Source organism: Protopterus annectens, chromosome 11.part0, assembly GCF_019279795.1.
Source record: "Protopterus annectens isolate FY-2018-M chromosome 11.part0, PAN1.0, whole genome shotgun sequence".
Classification (NCBI taxonomy): domain Eukaryota; kingdom Metazoa; phylum Chordata; order Ceratodontiformes; family Protopteridae; genus Protopterus; species Protopterus annectens.
The window spans coordinates 729,598,827-729,613,197 of record NC_056745.1 but is presented as its reverse complement, the minus strand read 5'-3'; the positions used below and the strand labels follow the sequence as shown (position 1 = coordinate 729,613,197).

Below are 14,371 nucleotides of genomic sequence, written 5' to 3'. Positions count from 1 at the left end.
TATCCAACATCTACCCTTCATCCTTTAACAACACTCTAAACAGCTTTGACTGGGCTCCCTTAAAAACACTTCCCCTAAACGAAGCAGTTGAGTTTTTTAACTCTACATTCCTAATATCTTAAACAGGCTAACACCTGACTGACAAAAAAAGAGTAAAACCTAAAAAAAAACCCCATGGCTCTCCAGAACTACTAAACAGAATATGGCCACCAGAGACAAAGCTTGGAAGCAATGGAAAAAACACAAAAATAACTCTGACCTTATAAATTATAAACAAATTTGCAACCAAGTAAAGCACCTAGTTATTAAGAACAAAAAAGAATACTGCCACACTTTACAAAGCCAACACAAACTAAATCCAAAGCAGTTCTGGAGCTCAATAAACAACATTCTCCACCCAGGATCCAACAGCAACCCCGTCCCAATCCAGAAAAAAATCCCAACGAAATAGCCACCCTCTTCAACACATATTTTATAAACACCATAACTAACCTCACCACAAACTTCTCTCATAATCATCCAAACCCATCTGACCAGACTACTGATCCCCCCACTTACATAACTTCTCTCTCTTGTACCTATCCCTACTACCACAGCAAAGAAACTGTTTCTAAAATTAAAGTCATGTACCAATGCCCCTGATGACCTGCCACCAGAATTCCTTCAAATAGCAACAAACTCCATAGCATATCCTGTCAGCCTACTTCTTAACAGGTCCATTCAAGAGGCCTATGTTCCCAGCATTTGGAAAAAAGCTTTCATCATAGCACTGCACAAAGGCGGAAACAACACAGATATCTCCAACTTCCGACCTATTGCCATTCTATCCCCTATCTCAAAGATCCTCAAAAATTGTATCCATGCCCAATTCCTTAACTATCTTCAAGGCAATAACCTACTATCAGTAACCCAGCATGGCTTTAGTCCCAAACATAGCACCACTAAAGCTCTAATATCCTTCTTTTAATCTTTAAATCAAGCTTGGGGTGCCGGAAACTAGTCTCCTTTCTATTTCTAGACCTTTACAAACCTTTGATACTATATCCCACCCTCTTCTCCTTAGTAAACTTACCAGCTTAGGAATGTCCCCCTCTACCTTTCTCTGGTTTTTCAACTACCTCACAGGCAGACAACAAGCCACAAAATGTCTACACTCTCTCTCTCTCCATTCCTCAATACTACTACTGGTGTTCCGCAGGGATCCATCCTAGGGCCTCTGTTATTCAGCATTTTCATCAATGATTTCCACTCTACTCTCTCTCAAGGCACAGTCATCAAATACACAGATGACTCTACAATCATTTGCAATGCCAACTCTCCTCCTGAACTCCTGAAACTTACCCAGTTAGCACTCACCTCCACTGAAATATGGATGACTAACAACCATTTTGCCCTAAACCCTAAAAAAAAAAAACTAATACTATTCACCCCCAAGAAGACCACTACCATAAATAAAGACTCTTTCTCCATAGTCTCAGGACAACACTACTGTTGAGGTTGTCAAACATACCAAGCTATTAGAAGTCACCATAGATGAACACTTATCCTTTGACTTGCATATTCACAACGATATTAAAAGAGTTCACCAAAAATTGGGCATGCTATACTGCCACAAAACATTCCTCACTTTCTCCTCAAAACTGTCACTTGCCTCCTCCTTCCTGCTCCCATCTCTCCTCTGTGACACTCCTGTCTTTACTAACATACAAGCCAGTCTAAAATCCAAGCCCAATTCTTGCTATAACAAAATTGCAAAATTTGCCACTAACAGAAAAAAATCATCCCACCACTGTGCCTCTCTTCACATACTAAACTGGCTAGAACTTCCCCATCATCTCACATACATACAACTAATAGCTGCCCATAAACTAATATTCACTCCTACCAGCTGCCCTGCCCTTTTTTCTATTTAAACCCTATCAACCAAACAGACCCCTCTGTTCTGAGAATCAAATGCTTTTGCAAATTAACAAACCTAACCTCTCCGCTGGCCAAATGCTCCACTCTTTCTCCACTGCTAAATTATGGAACTCTCTCCCACAAACTCTAAGAACAACTAGCAGCACATCTCTCTTCAAAAAATCCTTAAAACAATATCTGTCCTCACAGTGGCTGTGCTCATGTGCCAGTTCCTCACACTCCATAACTTAACTTTTTCTTTCTCCCACTACCTCCTCCTCTTCACTCCTTCTCTATCCTACCTACCTCCTTAATCCTTCCTAACTCCGGACTAGTAATCGTTTGCTGCAATTACTTATACTAGCAGACTCAGTAGATAGTCTTATCTATGACTGTATTGCCCCATTGCCCAATTTTACTTTTCCTAAAAATCTATTTGATTGTCAGCTCTTGTTCTTGTATTTGTTGTATTTGATACATTTCTTTGTTGTTTGTATAAATCACTGTGGAGCTTTCCTCCCCGGGCCTCCACTGAAAATGGGTACTTTTTGGCCTAGTGGACCATCCCGGTAAACAAATGCAAATAAATAAATAAATAAGGTGTTACTTCCATTAACACCAAAAAATACAATAGTCACGGCAAGTGTAACATGTATGTAGTGGTTAAATTGAAGTGTATGTAATGATCAAAACATGTAGGCTCATGCACTGATTATTTTGTCCACAACTGAATTAGTGATGTCACCAATGTAGCTGAAGTTCATAAAAATACTAATGGTATTGATAGACAACAGATGGGACAGAACAGTGTGAGTCATTAGGTCAAGACCAGATATGCAGATCAGCATGAAATGGCTAAGTGGGCAAGAAACAAAATAGCAGACAAAAACATGTGCAAAGGTTGGCATAAGAGCTATGTTTTCTGCATTATATGGATACAGAGATGTTTTCTTCTTTGTCTTGTAATTCTTATTTTACTGAACATTTAATGGATACATTTAAATAGAGCATGCATTCCATTGTTTTACTTGCATTGTTTTATTGTTACATTATCTATATAAAATAAATAAACAATCAGTGGACATGCAATGACAGTCTATATGTAATTTGTCCAGAAAAGATCTACAATAGAGAGACAAGATGTTCTCAATTGCAATATTTTATGTGCCTACCTGAAATTTTCTTCTGGCAACAAAATACTGCATTCTTCGAATGACCTTAACTGCTCTTCTGTGTGCTTCAGTCAGCCTGTAAAATGCAAAGCAATTATTTATGAGGTCAGTATGTGTACAGCAACCATCTAGTTAAAAAAAAGAAAAAAAAAAAACAAATGAAAAAAAGAAAAACAGCTGAAGTCTGATGGACAATGCTTCACCATTAGCCACATTGCTAGAACTTGTAGGATTTAGTTATACACACTGCATAAGTACAAAAAAAATCTTTCTGACAAAGTACAACCCTTGCAGGTGCACAGAGATAAAGTACAGACTGGATTAAGCAGGATTAGTGTCACAGCGTACAATTGGCACCATGGAGGGTGTTAGAAATATTTACAGAGCTGTGAATGCCTTCACACAGTGGCCTTTATTGAATTCAGCTCAACAGTTTGCTTGCTCAGCAGTAATACAATTCTGTGAAAAAGATAGCTTTGATTTCTGTCTAAGATGTCTTTCCAATCTGTGATTACAAAAAAAAAAAACAAAGGTTTGACATAACCCAAATATTAGGCAGCAATAATAAATCTCCATTTAATACTCACCTCCTGATGGTCTGCATTATGAATTCACAATAGCTGTCACAGTGTGACTGGTAATTTGTTATATTTTATAATTAAAGTAATAAACTTTTCTTTAATTGTATGTATACACAGATTGTCAAAGTACAGTTCAGGTTGTTAAAACTTAGCAAGACAGAGCAATGCCACCTAGTTATCAAACGTACACCTTGAGCTGTAAATTAGCCTTACTGGTATTTTTGTTAAAAATGTTCATTTTTGTTTATGATGGACAAGTATATGATACATATGTGTACATTGAATGGAATAACCATATTTAACATAATTTTAAATAATCTATTTATAAATTCCCAAAATAATAGTGTATTCATCTGTTGTCATACTGTATGTATATATATATATATATATATATATATATATATATATATATATATAATAATGATTATTTGATTTTTCATTTCAAATGTGTTGCAAAAAAGCTACAATTCAACGTCTCAGATCGAATAAGACATGTCTTATAACAGTCAGACTAAAGATAACCAGGCTCACTTACACAAAAGAATAGGTGAAGGTTTCACATATGGACAGCTAAATATAATGGTAGAGGCAGGAATAATTCTAAGCAGGTAATGTAATTGACATTCCAGAGCAGTATTCCACAGAGGAGCAAAAATAGATGAATTGCAAGCACGAACTCTCAGTGAAAATTGTTAGGGTAATTATATGGTAGTGCCACCCCTCCCAGTCACTGAAGAACACTGTGTCTCACACAGCATGACCCTTGCCATGAAACCCATTTCCGTCTTCATTGTTATGGCCACCCATCCAGGTTTTTTTGTCAATCATATGTCGTTGTGCCCCTTAGCAACTGTGCAAATGATTATGACTGTGATCCATTCTACCTTCTCTCTCTTGTATGGGAGACATGTCTGATGCACAGTGTGACTTGGCCATACACTGTCAGGCATAGCCTTTTAATAACACTGTCTGCACCACGTTTGTTCTGCATGACAGTCTACTGTTACTGCCAGATCATCATGGGGCCAAAAAACTGGACTAGACACTGTTGCTTCACTTGCACTGTTGTGTGCCATGCCCTTCATTGTTTAGGAATGTGATATAGCTGCTGCTCACTATCTGTTGGTCTCACTGTTGTCACTAGATGACATCAGAGTGTTGGCTGTGACAAGTGTTGCTGTAGCTGGTCTGAAGATTGCTGAAACAGATGCCTAGCTTACATGTTTCCTAGTAAATATAGCCTGTAAAACATGCAGCATATTTCAAACATTTTGACATCTGTAGAAAAGTTGTACTGCACTATTACTCACATGTATTCAGACATTAGTACCTGGCCTTCAGCAGCATGACAATAAGATCTTATACTGGTTCTTGTATGCTTGGAGGAGTAATACTGTAGTCTGAATATGCTATGTGGAATTTATATGGGTAGCATCAACCATGGATCCAGTGGATATCTTGATCCTGCATCAGCAGGCACATAATGTAACATATGCAGGGTGAGATGTGTATTCACTGTCTTTGGCCCTGTATATGTATGAGTATTACTGTGCCTGCACTTACCATAAGTAGTTGTGGCTCAGTGGAATTCCACTAGGTGTGAAGTGATGAGATAGATGACATGTATATCACCTGTGAGAATCATAGCTACTGCCACAGAGTTGTGTAGATGCAGTGGTTATCAACCCCTGTATAATGTATATACCTGGCTGTTGATATTATGATAACCCTTCCTATTGACTTAACATAGTCCACAGAAACTACGTGGAACCTTTATTAAAAAATGTGAACAATTTTTAGCACACTGAACTTCAGGGAGGTGGGCAATGTCTCAAAATTCACATATGGGTTGTGCCCCCCTTCCCTGGAATGTTTGAGAAATATATATCCTCATTCATATGTGGAAGCAGTGCATTAAGAAATTCACCGAGTATTCTGTAGGCCAACACATGTGATATGCCAAATGTGTCCTTTATGTGTTTCTGGAAGATCATCATAGCTAGTATTGTAAATGTTACACATACGCAGGAGTCTAAGTGTCTACTGCTATAGGAAGTCCACTCATTCCTAGTGAACTCGTATGTGGACAATATATGTCAGTGAAAGCCTGTGTAATATCTATGCTCATATGCTCTTTTCATTAGTACTCAATAGCATTGGCTTGTAATATGAATCACAACATGCCTGTGAGTGACCTCTTCTCCTGAAGTGGTATGCTGATTACTACATAAGGTAACTATGAATGCCAGCCTATATGTGCACATGCATTATAAGCTGACTACAGGTACTAACCTACATATGCATATACATTATAAGCTGACTACAGATACCAGCCTATATGTGCATATACATTATAAACTGACTGTAGGTACCAGCCTATATGTGCATATACATTATAAGATGACTATAGGTGCTAGCCTACAGGTGCATATACATTTTATTTATTTATTTTATTTATTTTACATTTGTTGACAGGGAGTGTCTGATTGAGCTAAAGCCCTTTTTCAGCAGAGGTCCAGGGAGAAAAGTTCCAAGTGATACAAACAATTTACAATTTCAATGTAATTTAAAAATACATATAGTAGTACATAATGGTAGAAAGACATAAGTCAGAGGGAAGCAGACAGCAGTACTATGTTACAATTTTATGATATAAATGTATAAAAAGTCTCATGATGTTAGACTATTTATTAAGTAATACCTAAGCTGCACTGTACCAGTATATATTAGGAGGTCTTTACAGATAAAGGGCAGGGAAAGAAAGTGAAGAGATAGATAGGGGAAAGAAAGGGGGAAAGTTAAGAGGACAGACAAAGATTATGAGAGAAAACAAGTAAAGAGAGAAGAGAAGGGCAATTAGTTTGTATGATAGATGTATTCAGAGAGGTTGGGAACAGTGGCAGGTCCAGTGTTTTTTAAAGTACTCTTTTGTGGCCGTTTTAAATTGTTTGGGATGTGTAAGGGATCTGACTTAAAGTGGGAGTTTGTTCCAAGCTATAGAGGGGTTGTAGCTATATATGTTACACCCAGATTTAGACTTAGGTTTATAGATATGTAATAGATCTTGGGTCAATCCCCTGAGGTGCCTAGTAGGAGAGTAGTGGGAGATGAGAGAACTTAGAGCTGGACAGTAGGCGGGCTGGCAAAATAATGGAGTGAATTGTCTGGAGCTGGGAGAGAAGAAGCAGATGAGGTAGTTCAAGCCAATTTAAGTGTTTTAAGGAGAAACAGTGGTGGGATTTATAGGTTTGGTGGGCCAAATCTCGCTATCTTGTGATAGGTTGATTCAAGTTTTACTAGTAGAGTAGAGTTTAGATTTGTAAGTATTTGTGAGCAATAGGTTAGGCAAGGTAGAAGATAGGCATGTGTGAGAGTGATCCTAGCTTCAGCGGTGAGGAATTGTTTATTTCTATACAGAGGTCCTAGTTTTTGATGTTTTTTTCTGATACAGTTATTAATGTGAAGGTCGAGTTTTAGCTGATCATCAATGGTGATGCCAAGGAGTTTAGTGCTGGTGTCGACTCCAATAGGGGTATTGTTAAGGGACATTATGGAGAAGGAAGACTTGATGTGGTTAACTGTTTTGGGGAGAAAGAGTAACAGTTTTATTTTTTTGGGTTGAGGATGAGCTGATTATTAGAGAGCCATGTGTCTACTGCATTGAAGGATGACTGGGTGGCTGTTAGAAGTTTAGATGGGGAGTTAGAAGTGGTGATGACTGTAGAGTCATCAGCATATTGGGCTATATTAGACTGTGGGCAGGAAGAATAGAGTAAGTTGGTGAAGATATTAAAAAGTACTGGCCCAAGAATAGATCCTTGGGGGACACCCATTCTTACTGGAAGAGGGGGGGTAGAATGAGCAGAGGGCCATCTTACCGATGACGTCTGTCAGTGACATAGCTGGAGAACCATGCAACTGTATCTTGGGAGAAGCTGAGGTCAAACAGTTTGTGTAGAAGCAGAGAGTTAGAAACTGTGTCAAAGGCCTTTGATAGATGAAGGAATAAGCAAGAGATAAGTTTATGATCATCCCTGGCTAAAGAAATAGTGTTGAGGAAGTATGGTAGAGCTGTAGAAGTACTATGTTTTGGTCTGAAACCATAGTGTGTCAGAGTGAGCAAATGATTCTGTGTGAGATATTGCATAACTTGTTTATGTGTACATTTCTCCAAGACTTTAGATAAAGGGGAGTGATAGCAATAGGTCTAAAGTTGGAGATTTCAGAGGCGTTACCTCCTTTGTGTATGGGGAGTGTATAGAGTTGTTTCCAGATTGATGGAACTCTAGATTCAGAGATGGAGCGATCATAACCAGCCTTAGGTATAGGCCAACTAGGCAGCCGCCTAGGACGCAGGTATAGCAGGGGTGCTTTTCCAGTATTTATTTGGTGAAGGTAGTCCAGAATGGGGGTACCAGGTAGTGTGGTGGGGGGGGGTGCCATGGAGCCCTTTTGATTAGGGCACCAACTGACCTAGAGCCACTCCTGGGAGTGATTGATTACGATTGATACTGGCAGAGTAAGAGAGTGTGCAGCAATCTGGAGAAAGTATGAAGGACTGCTGTCTGCAGATACAGAGCATGGTTTTAACTTAGAGAGTAGAGTTTTGATGTAGGTAGTAGGAATTGGGTTAAGGGAGAATGTGTTTTCTGTGTTAGTAGATGAAGAAGGTACAGAGCAGTTAGGAGTATTGGTGTTTAAGGAGTTAGGGTTGGAGCTGAATATTTCTATAAAATAAGTGCTAAAGCTATTGGCTGTTTCTTCAGATGATTTGTCTGGACAAGGATTGGATGGGGTAGGGGTGCCAGGGTGTAATATTTGGTTTATAGTGTTCCAGAATTTTTAGGATCAGATTTTAGAGTTAGAAGGTGACTACAGATACCAGCCTATAGGTGCATATACATTATAAACTGAGTACAGATGCCAGCCTAAGTGTACATATACATTAGAAATTGACTACAGATATCCACCTGTGTGTACATATACATGATAAGCTTACTACAGATATCCACCTGTGTGTACATGGGTCTACTTCACTTGGTTGACAGGCCATATGATCGACTTCCATTTGGTCGACAGTTCATTTGGTTGACAAGCATGTTATGTGGGGGGCTTCGCCCCCCACACCCCCCAATGTGGGAGGCTGTGCCCCCACACCCCCCCAACTATATATATCAACTCCAGGGTCGCACAACATTGGGGAGGAGGGAAAATCTGCTTGTCAACCAAATGAACTGTCGACCCAATGAGTGTCGATCATATGGCCTGTCGACCATCTCAGGTAGACCCGTGTACATATACATTATAAGCTGACTACAGATATCAGACTATGTGTGCACATACATTATAAGCTAACTACAGATACCAGCTTATATGTGCCTATATAGTATAAGATGAATACAGATACTGGCCTCTATGTACATATGCATTATAAGCTGACTACAAGTACTAGCCTATATGTGCATATACAATGAAAAACCTAATATACACTTGATTCAGGCTTTAAAGCTTATGACAAAGGATGCTATTTCTTCTGATTAAATGTGAGTGCTCATATTATAGTAATTTAATCCATGTTTTAAAAATATTGCTGCTTCCTGAGTTTTATGAGGAAGGGAGAAAGACAAATACTTGATATTTTTTGCAAAAAATGTCATTTTATTATGAGTTATGATGATAACAGTGTTGATTATATTACACTGAAGTAAGTCTAAAGGGCAAGAAAAGTGTGTCCCCTTATATATTACTAATTTTAGACAGATGCCCATTTCCATCTTTTAATTACAAATTTGTACATTTGGGGTAGCCCCAAACAGGAGGTAATTTATTAAAGGACTTCATTTTTAAAGCATGAAATTGGTGAGTAAAACTAAAAGGTGACTTTTAAGCAAAACACAATGCATTACTATTTTGTTAGATTAAAATGGATTCTTTAAATTCTAGTGTATCATATTAAAACAGAATGAAACATCTATATTTGCACATTCATGCTTGCTATAAAACTTTGAATCACTCCAAAAGCAGCTTTTTTATTTTCATGTATGCATTGCTGTATAAGCATTTCCATTCCACTGGACAGTCATATGCATTGCTGAAAATCACATTTAGGAATCCCATTTGGCAGAATGCAATGCACAGTGCAAGCCAGCCATTCTCCTGAAGCCACTGCATCCCTGTCTCCAGGAAGCAGTTTCATTGGAGTCCATTTCTTCATTCAGTCCTTCATTCATTTAGTCATGATTCACTTATTCTAATTTGAGGTTCTGGGGGAGTTTGAGCCTCTGCTTAACTTCCTCAGGCACAAGGCTAAAGACATGTTTTATAGGCAAGCAGGCTGGCAGGCAGTGTTTATATGAAAAGTAGATCAGTGGTCAGCAGTAAGATTGCTGGAGCCAAATAGCCAAAAACAACCCACTTAATGTTCCAGCTAGTCAAACTGTACATGTCACTGCTACTTTCAAATGTCTGATATAGTGGTGGCAGTACTGTCAGCATCACTGACCATGTATGGCATGAAGGGCAATGTGTATATACATTGCATTGTATCACTAGTGAAACAGAGATGTCATGGGGGTGGCAGGATGTGTGGGCATGGCTGTGGATACCATAGCAATTCCATGTTACCAGCAAGGGAGGTATGTTGCAGCAATTTGCTTATGACTACATTATTGATGTGGTGGAATGGAAGGCCAGACTCTCACTCATGTGGATTGAGGTATACCTGAGATATACTCTGGGAAGGCCTGAAACTGTGAATAGCACAGAGCATTTCAGTGGCAATGTTGGTTCACTTTGGCTGGTCAAGATAATATGTGCCTATCTTTCATCCCATTGGATGGCAGCATTGCTACTGTCAGCCACTAACCAGGGTTCTGTTCATTCTAAACTCTGCTCTGAAATACACTGTGCAGGATTCACAAAGAAGGTCCATCAGCTGCAAATGGATGTTGCTGATCTAAATACTGGGGGCTGTGGGACTTGTGTGGGGGGATTAAGGATAGGCTCATAAGAATCATTTCCAAGTCAAGACAGGAGACTGTGCTACAGTGTGAATGGGAACAAATCTGGATGAATGAGAATGTTACTGTAGATGATGAACCAATTTTCTGGTAATCCTGGATTTGAAGGGATTTCTTGCATTGTTTTTGACATTTTCATACCATATTTATCCAAAGTCAAAACCTTTACTGAATGTAATGTAGGGAAATACATAGAAAACATTCACTAGTGGCAATATTTGCAGCTAGTCAGCCAAACATGGGACTATACAGACTTTATCAACTTGTGCTGTGGTGGCTTTCAGTGGATTAATTAAGGACAGGAAAAGTCTTAGGACAACTGTCCCTTATCTCCTCTTTATCTCCTACCACTTGCTATATAGCTGTGGTTCTAATATCGTTCAGTCTGACAGATTGAATGGATTCTACTGACAATGTTAGATATAGATCTTAGACTATGGGGCTGAAGCAAGCTGCTGGTCTTCCTGCACACTTTGTTCTTCACTCTTTTCAAAAAACTTTATTTTTGGTAGGCCACTCCAAAACAGGCTAGGCAGCAGCAATGGGGTGTTAGAACATGATGGAGATAGAAGAATTGTGATGATGATTATTTATTTTTTATTATGGTTTTCCCCCGGCAATAAAAGAATCTGGGCCCATAGTCACTCAGCAGTGGAATTTGAAATGAGAAAGTCCATACACACATCTAGGACCTGCAGTTCTGGATTTTGGGAATTTTACCTGTCTCTCTACTCTACACAGGTAATGAAAGGAAAGTTACGCCACATGCAGTTGGCTGTCCCTCTGATCCTCTTTAGACAATAGAAAGTATTTCCTTGGAGAATTACCCTTGATCCCCAATGATATGTTAACAGACTGTATGTGTCATTCCAAAGACAGAACTCTATGAAGATTGAAATAAGTTATGATGCATTTTCCTTTATGCATGGGAATATTCAGTAAGATAGCAGATCACTGTTATGAGGGTTTAAACTTCTTAATTATTTTGATACCTTGGCATTTGTTCATGATTATTTTTGTATAGTTGTTTTTCTTTTGTATGATTTGGTTGTGATTTAGAGCTGTATTTTTATATCTTAAATGTGTGATTTTCTAAATTACAGTGTTTTATATCTATGTTGTCTTAATTGTTCTAAATAAAGACATTAAAAACATGAATGTTGCTTCTACAAAATTGTGCAGGTGGAGTTAAATGGCTTAACTGTGGAGAGGTGGAGAAGTCAGATGCAGAAAAATACATCCTTATTTTTTCTTTTTAACCTAAATCTTGGTAATAGTGTCTGTACAAAGTGGACATGTCTTGAAGAATCTCAGACTTGTTAAGCAACTCACAGAATCTCCAAACATTAGGGATACGGCTGCTAACCTAAACAAAGTAGAAGTCAGACTTGGTACTCTTGAAGATTGGTACTAAATCAGGTCATTAAAATATTGCATTGTGTTCTTTAGCATGTCATTGTATATTTTGAAGCAGATCAACAACGGCTTAGCTAATCTGCAGGCATGTGACTATTCAAATTTATGTTGTTGGTCCCCTCCTAACCAAAATACACAGATGTTTCCTTTTAAAACATATAGCATTTGCAGCATTTCTATTCCTGAATATCATTTTTCGAATTATGACTGTATGTCTCTTTCTTTGATGGTATCATACACTCTCTGAAACAGAAATTTTCCTCTTATTCCAGAAAGTAGAATTAAAATGTTAAAAAAGTGGCTCCATTACAAAATTATGCTTCATAATTCCCTTATGTCAGACAGCACTAGAGTTGAAATCTCATACTCCAATGGCTTAGAATCTAAAATAATTATGCATTTTGTCTAATATTTCATAATTTCTAAAATTCTCCTTCAGCACCTTACTTGCAAACCATTCTAAATGTTCTCATCAGCCTTAATAATGAAAGAAAGAAACAATATTTCCAAAACATATCAAAGCCCTTCTTTTTAGTCTGAGTTTCTTGATATGGTGTAAAATGCAACCAGTTAAATTATTAAGTATCCAAAAGATTAAGGCAGTGATCTTTCATCTTGTCTTCTGATATTTCTAAAGATTACTGTTTTCTGGTTATTTTTGTGGTCTGCCCATCACGTCTATTCTATCACAACCCTTTATGGCCCATCTTGTTACCCTGTCATACCTGACAAAGCAAGCACTAAGGGTGAGAATCATAACCTGTGCAGTGGTCACACATGGTTGGTATAGATTTTCTGTCTTATGTTCTCTCTCACAGTGGGTAATGTGCTGTTTGCTGCTTGCCATGACATGACCTGGAGTGTTGGATCCTACAGAGTTCTTTTGAAGTTAAATGAGCTTGCTGAATGCAAATGCTGCTCTAGCTATTGTCCTTCTTCCACGAGATAGTTGCTCAACATCGGACCTATTCTCTTCCAACCCTACATTGGTAAGTCTGAATTGTTTACTCATTTTTACAATCCCTAAGCCTCTCTTGTGCTCTGACTCCATAGCTAATGCCAAGTCATTAAACCACTATGTACATGCCATCACTCAGTATTGGACAGTGACATTAAAAGTGATTTCTGTCTAATTGTCAGCATATTACTGTATGATCTTACAAGCATGACCATCTATTGGGATGATACATACCTTATCTATTTATTTGTTTATTTATTCATTATTAGCATGTATAACTGGAAAGAAGTCAAACTCATTTACTGATTATTTTTTTTATTTCCTACACCTTCCTACAACACTATCTAGTTTACTGGCTGCTACTTCCCTAAACATTTCACATCTGTTACTGTCGCTCAGTATCTCTTCCATTTGTTCCCACAGCCGATTGTGTTGTCAACCACCTTTTAACATCTGAATCTTTGTTTATACCAGGAAGATCTGACGGACTTCACAATGAATAACTGAAGCTAGTTGTAATCAATAATACCTTATGGCAAGTGCCTTCCATATTCATCTCAAAAAAATTGCACTAGTTAGAATATGACCATGAATGATTCTTCATAAACAAAAATTTGTTCATAAAGTGATATATATATTTTTTACTGTCCATCTCTCTCTCTCTCTCTCTCTCTCTTTGATGTTATCATTTGATGGACTACTCAGTGTGAACTTAAATCATTACTTTGGTATTGGTTAGTATTCCACCAACACAAAAATAAACTAGCTATGCTTGCTACTCTGTTAGTATAAATACGCTTTGGAATAATAATAATAATAACAATAATAATAACAATAATAATAATAATAATACATTTGTTGACCAGGTAGGCCCATTTGATACACAGTCCATTTTCAGGGGTGAGTTGGGATTAAAGACTGGTTAAGTGACTTGTTTAAGGTCACACAGCACTAATCTATTTGGATACATCACTGCAGAAATTAAAAAAAAAAATGAAGTATAAAGTAAAAAAAAGCTTCCATAGGTAAGGTGAGGTAAATGGTGCAGATGTCCCAGATGCAATCTGTTAAGGTACATATCCAGCACCATAGAATAGCAACTAGCCATTCCCTTCAAGTCAGAGGTGCTGACAATGTGTTCTGATAATGTTTGTTTAAGGAGCCAGACTTAACATTGGGATTGTTAAATGATTTAAAAAGACAGCATCCATGTGAACAATTGTAGCAAGAATATACTGTAGCTCTTGAAAAATGAGAGGCCTATTAAGCAGAAAAGTAGCAGCTCATTCTATAACTGAAGATATTTTTTGGTCCTCAATCCTATCA

At 37.9% G+C, this 14,371-nt stretch overlaps 1 protein-coding gene across 1 annotated transcript in view; it reads right to left on the bottom strand.

Moving 5' to 3' along the window:
* Window positions 1-3,138, bottom strand: part of LOC122814835 (potassium voltage-gated channel subfamily KQT member 1-like) — a 383,125-nt gene extending 379,987 nt beyond the window's left edge. The window contains exon 1 of the mRNA XM_044087127.1: window positions 3,072-3,138. Within this exon, the coding sequence (XP_043943062.1) occupies window positions 3,072-3,104 (33 nt within the window). The 5' untranslated portion in view covers window positions 3,105-3,138. The remainder of the gene's footprint in view (window positions 1-3,071) is intronic.
* Between the last annotated feature and the right edge of the window lie 11,233 nt (window positions 3,139-14,371).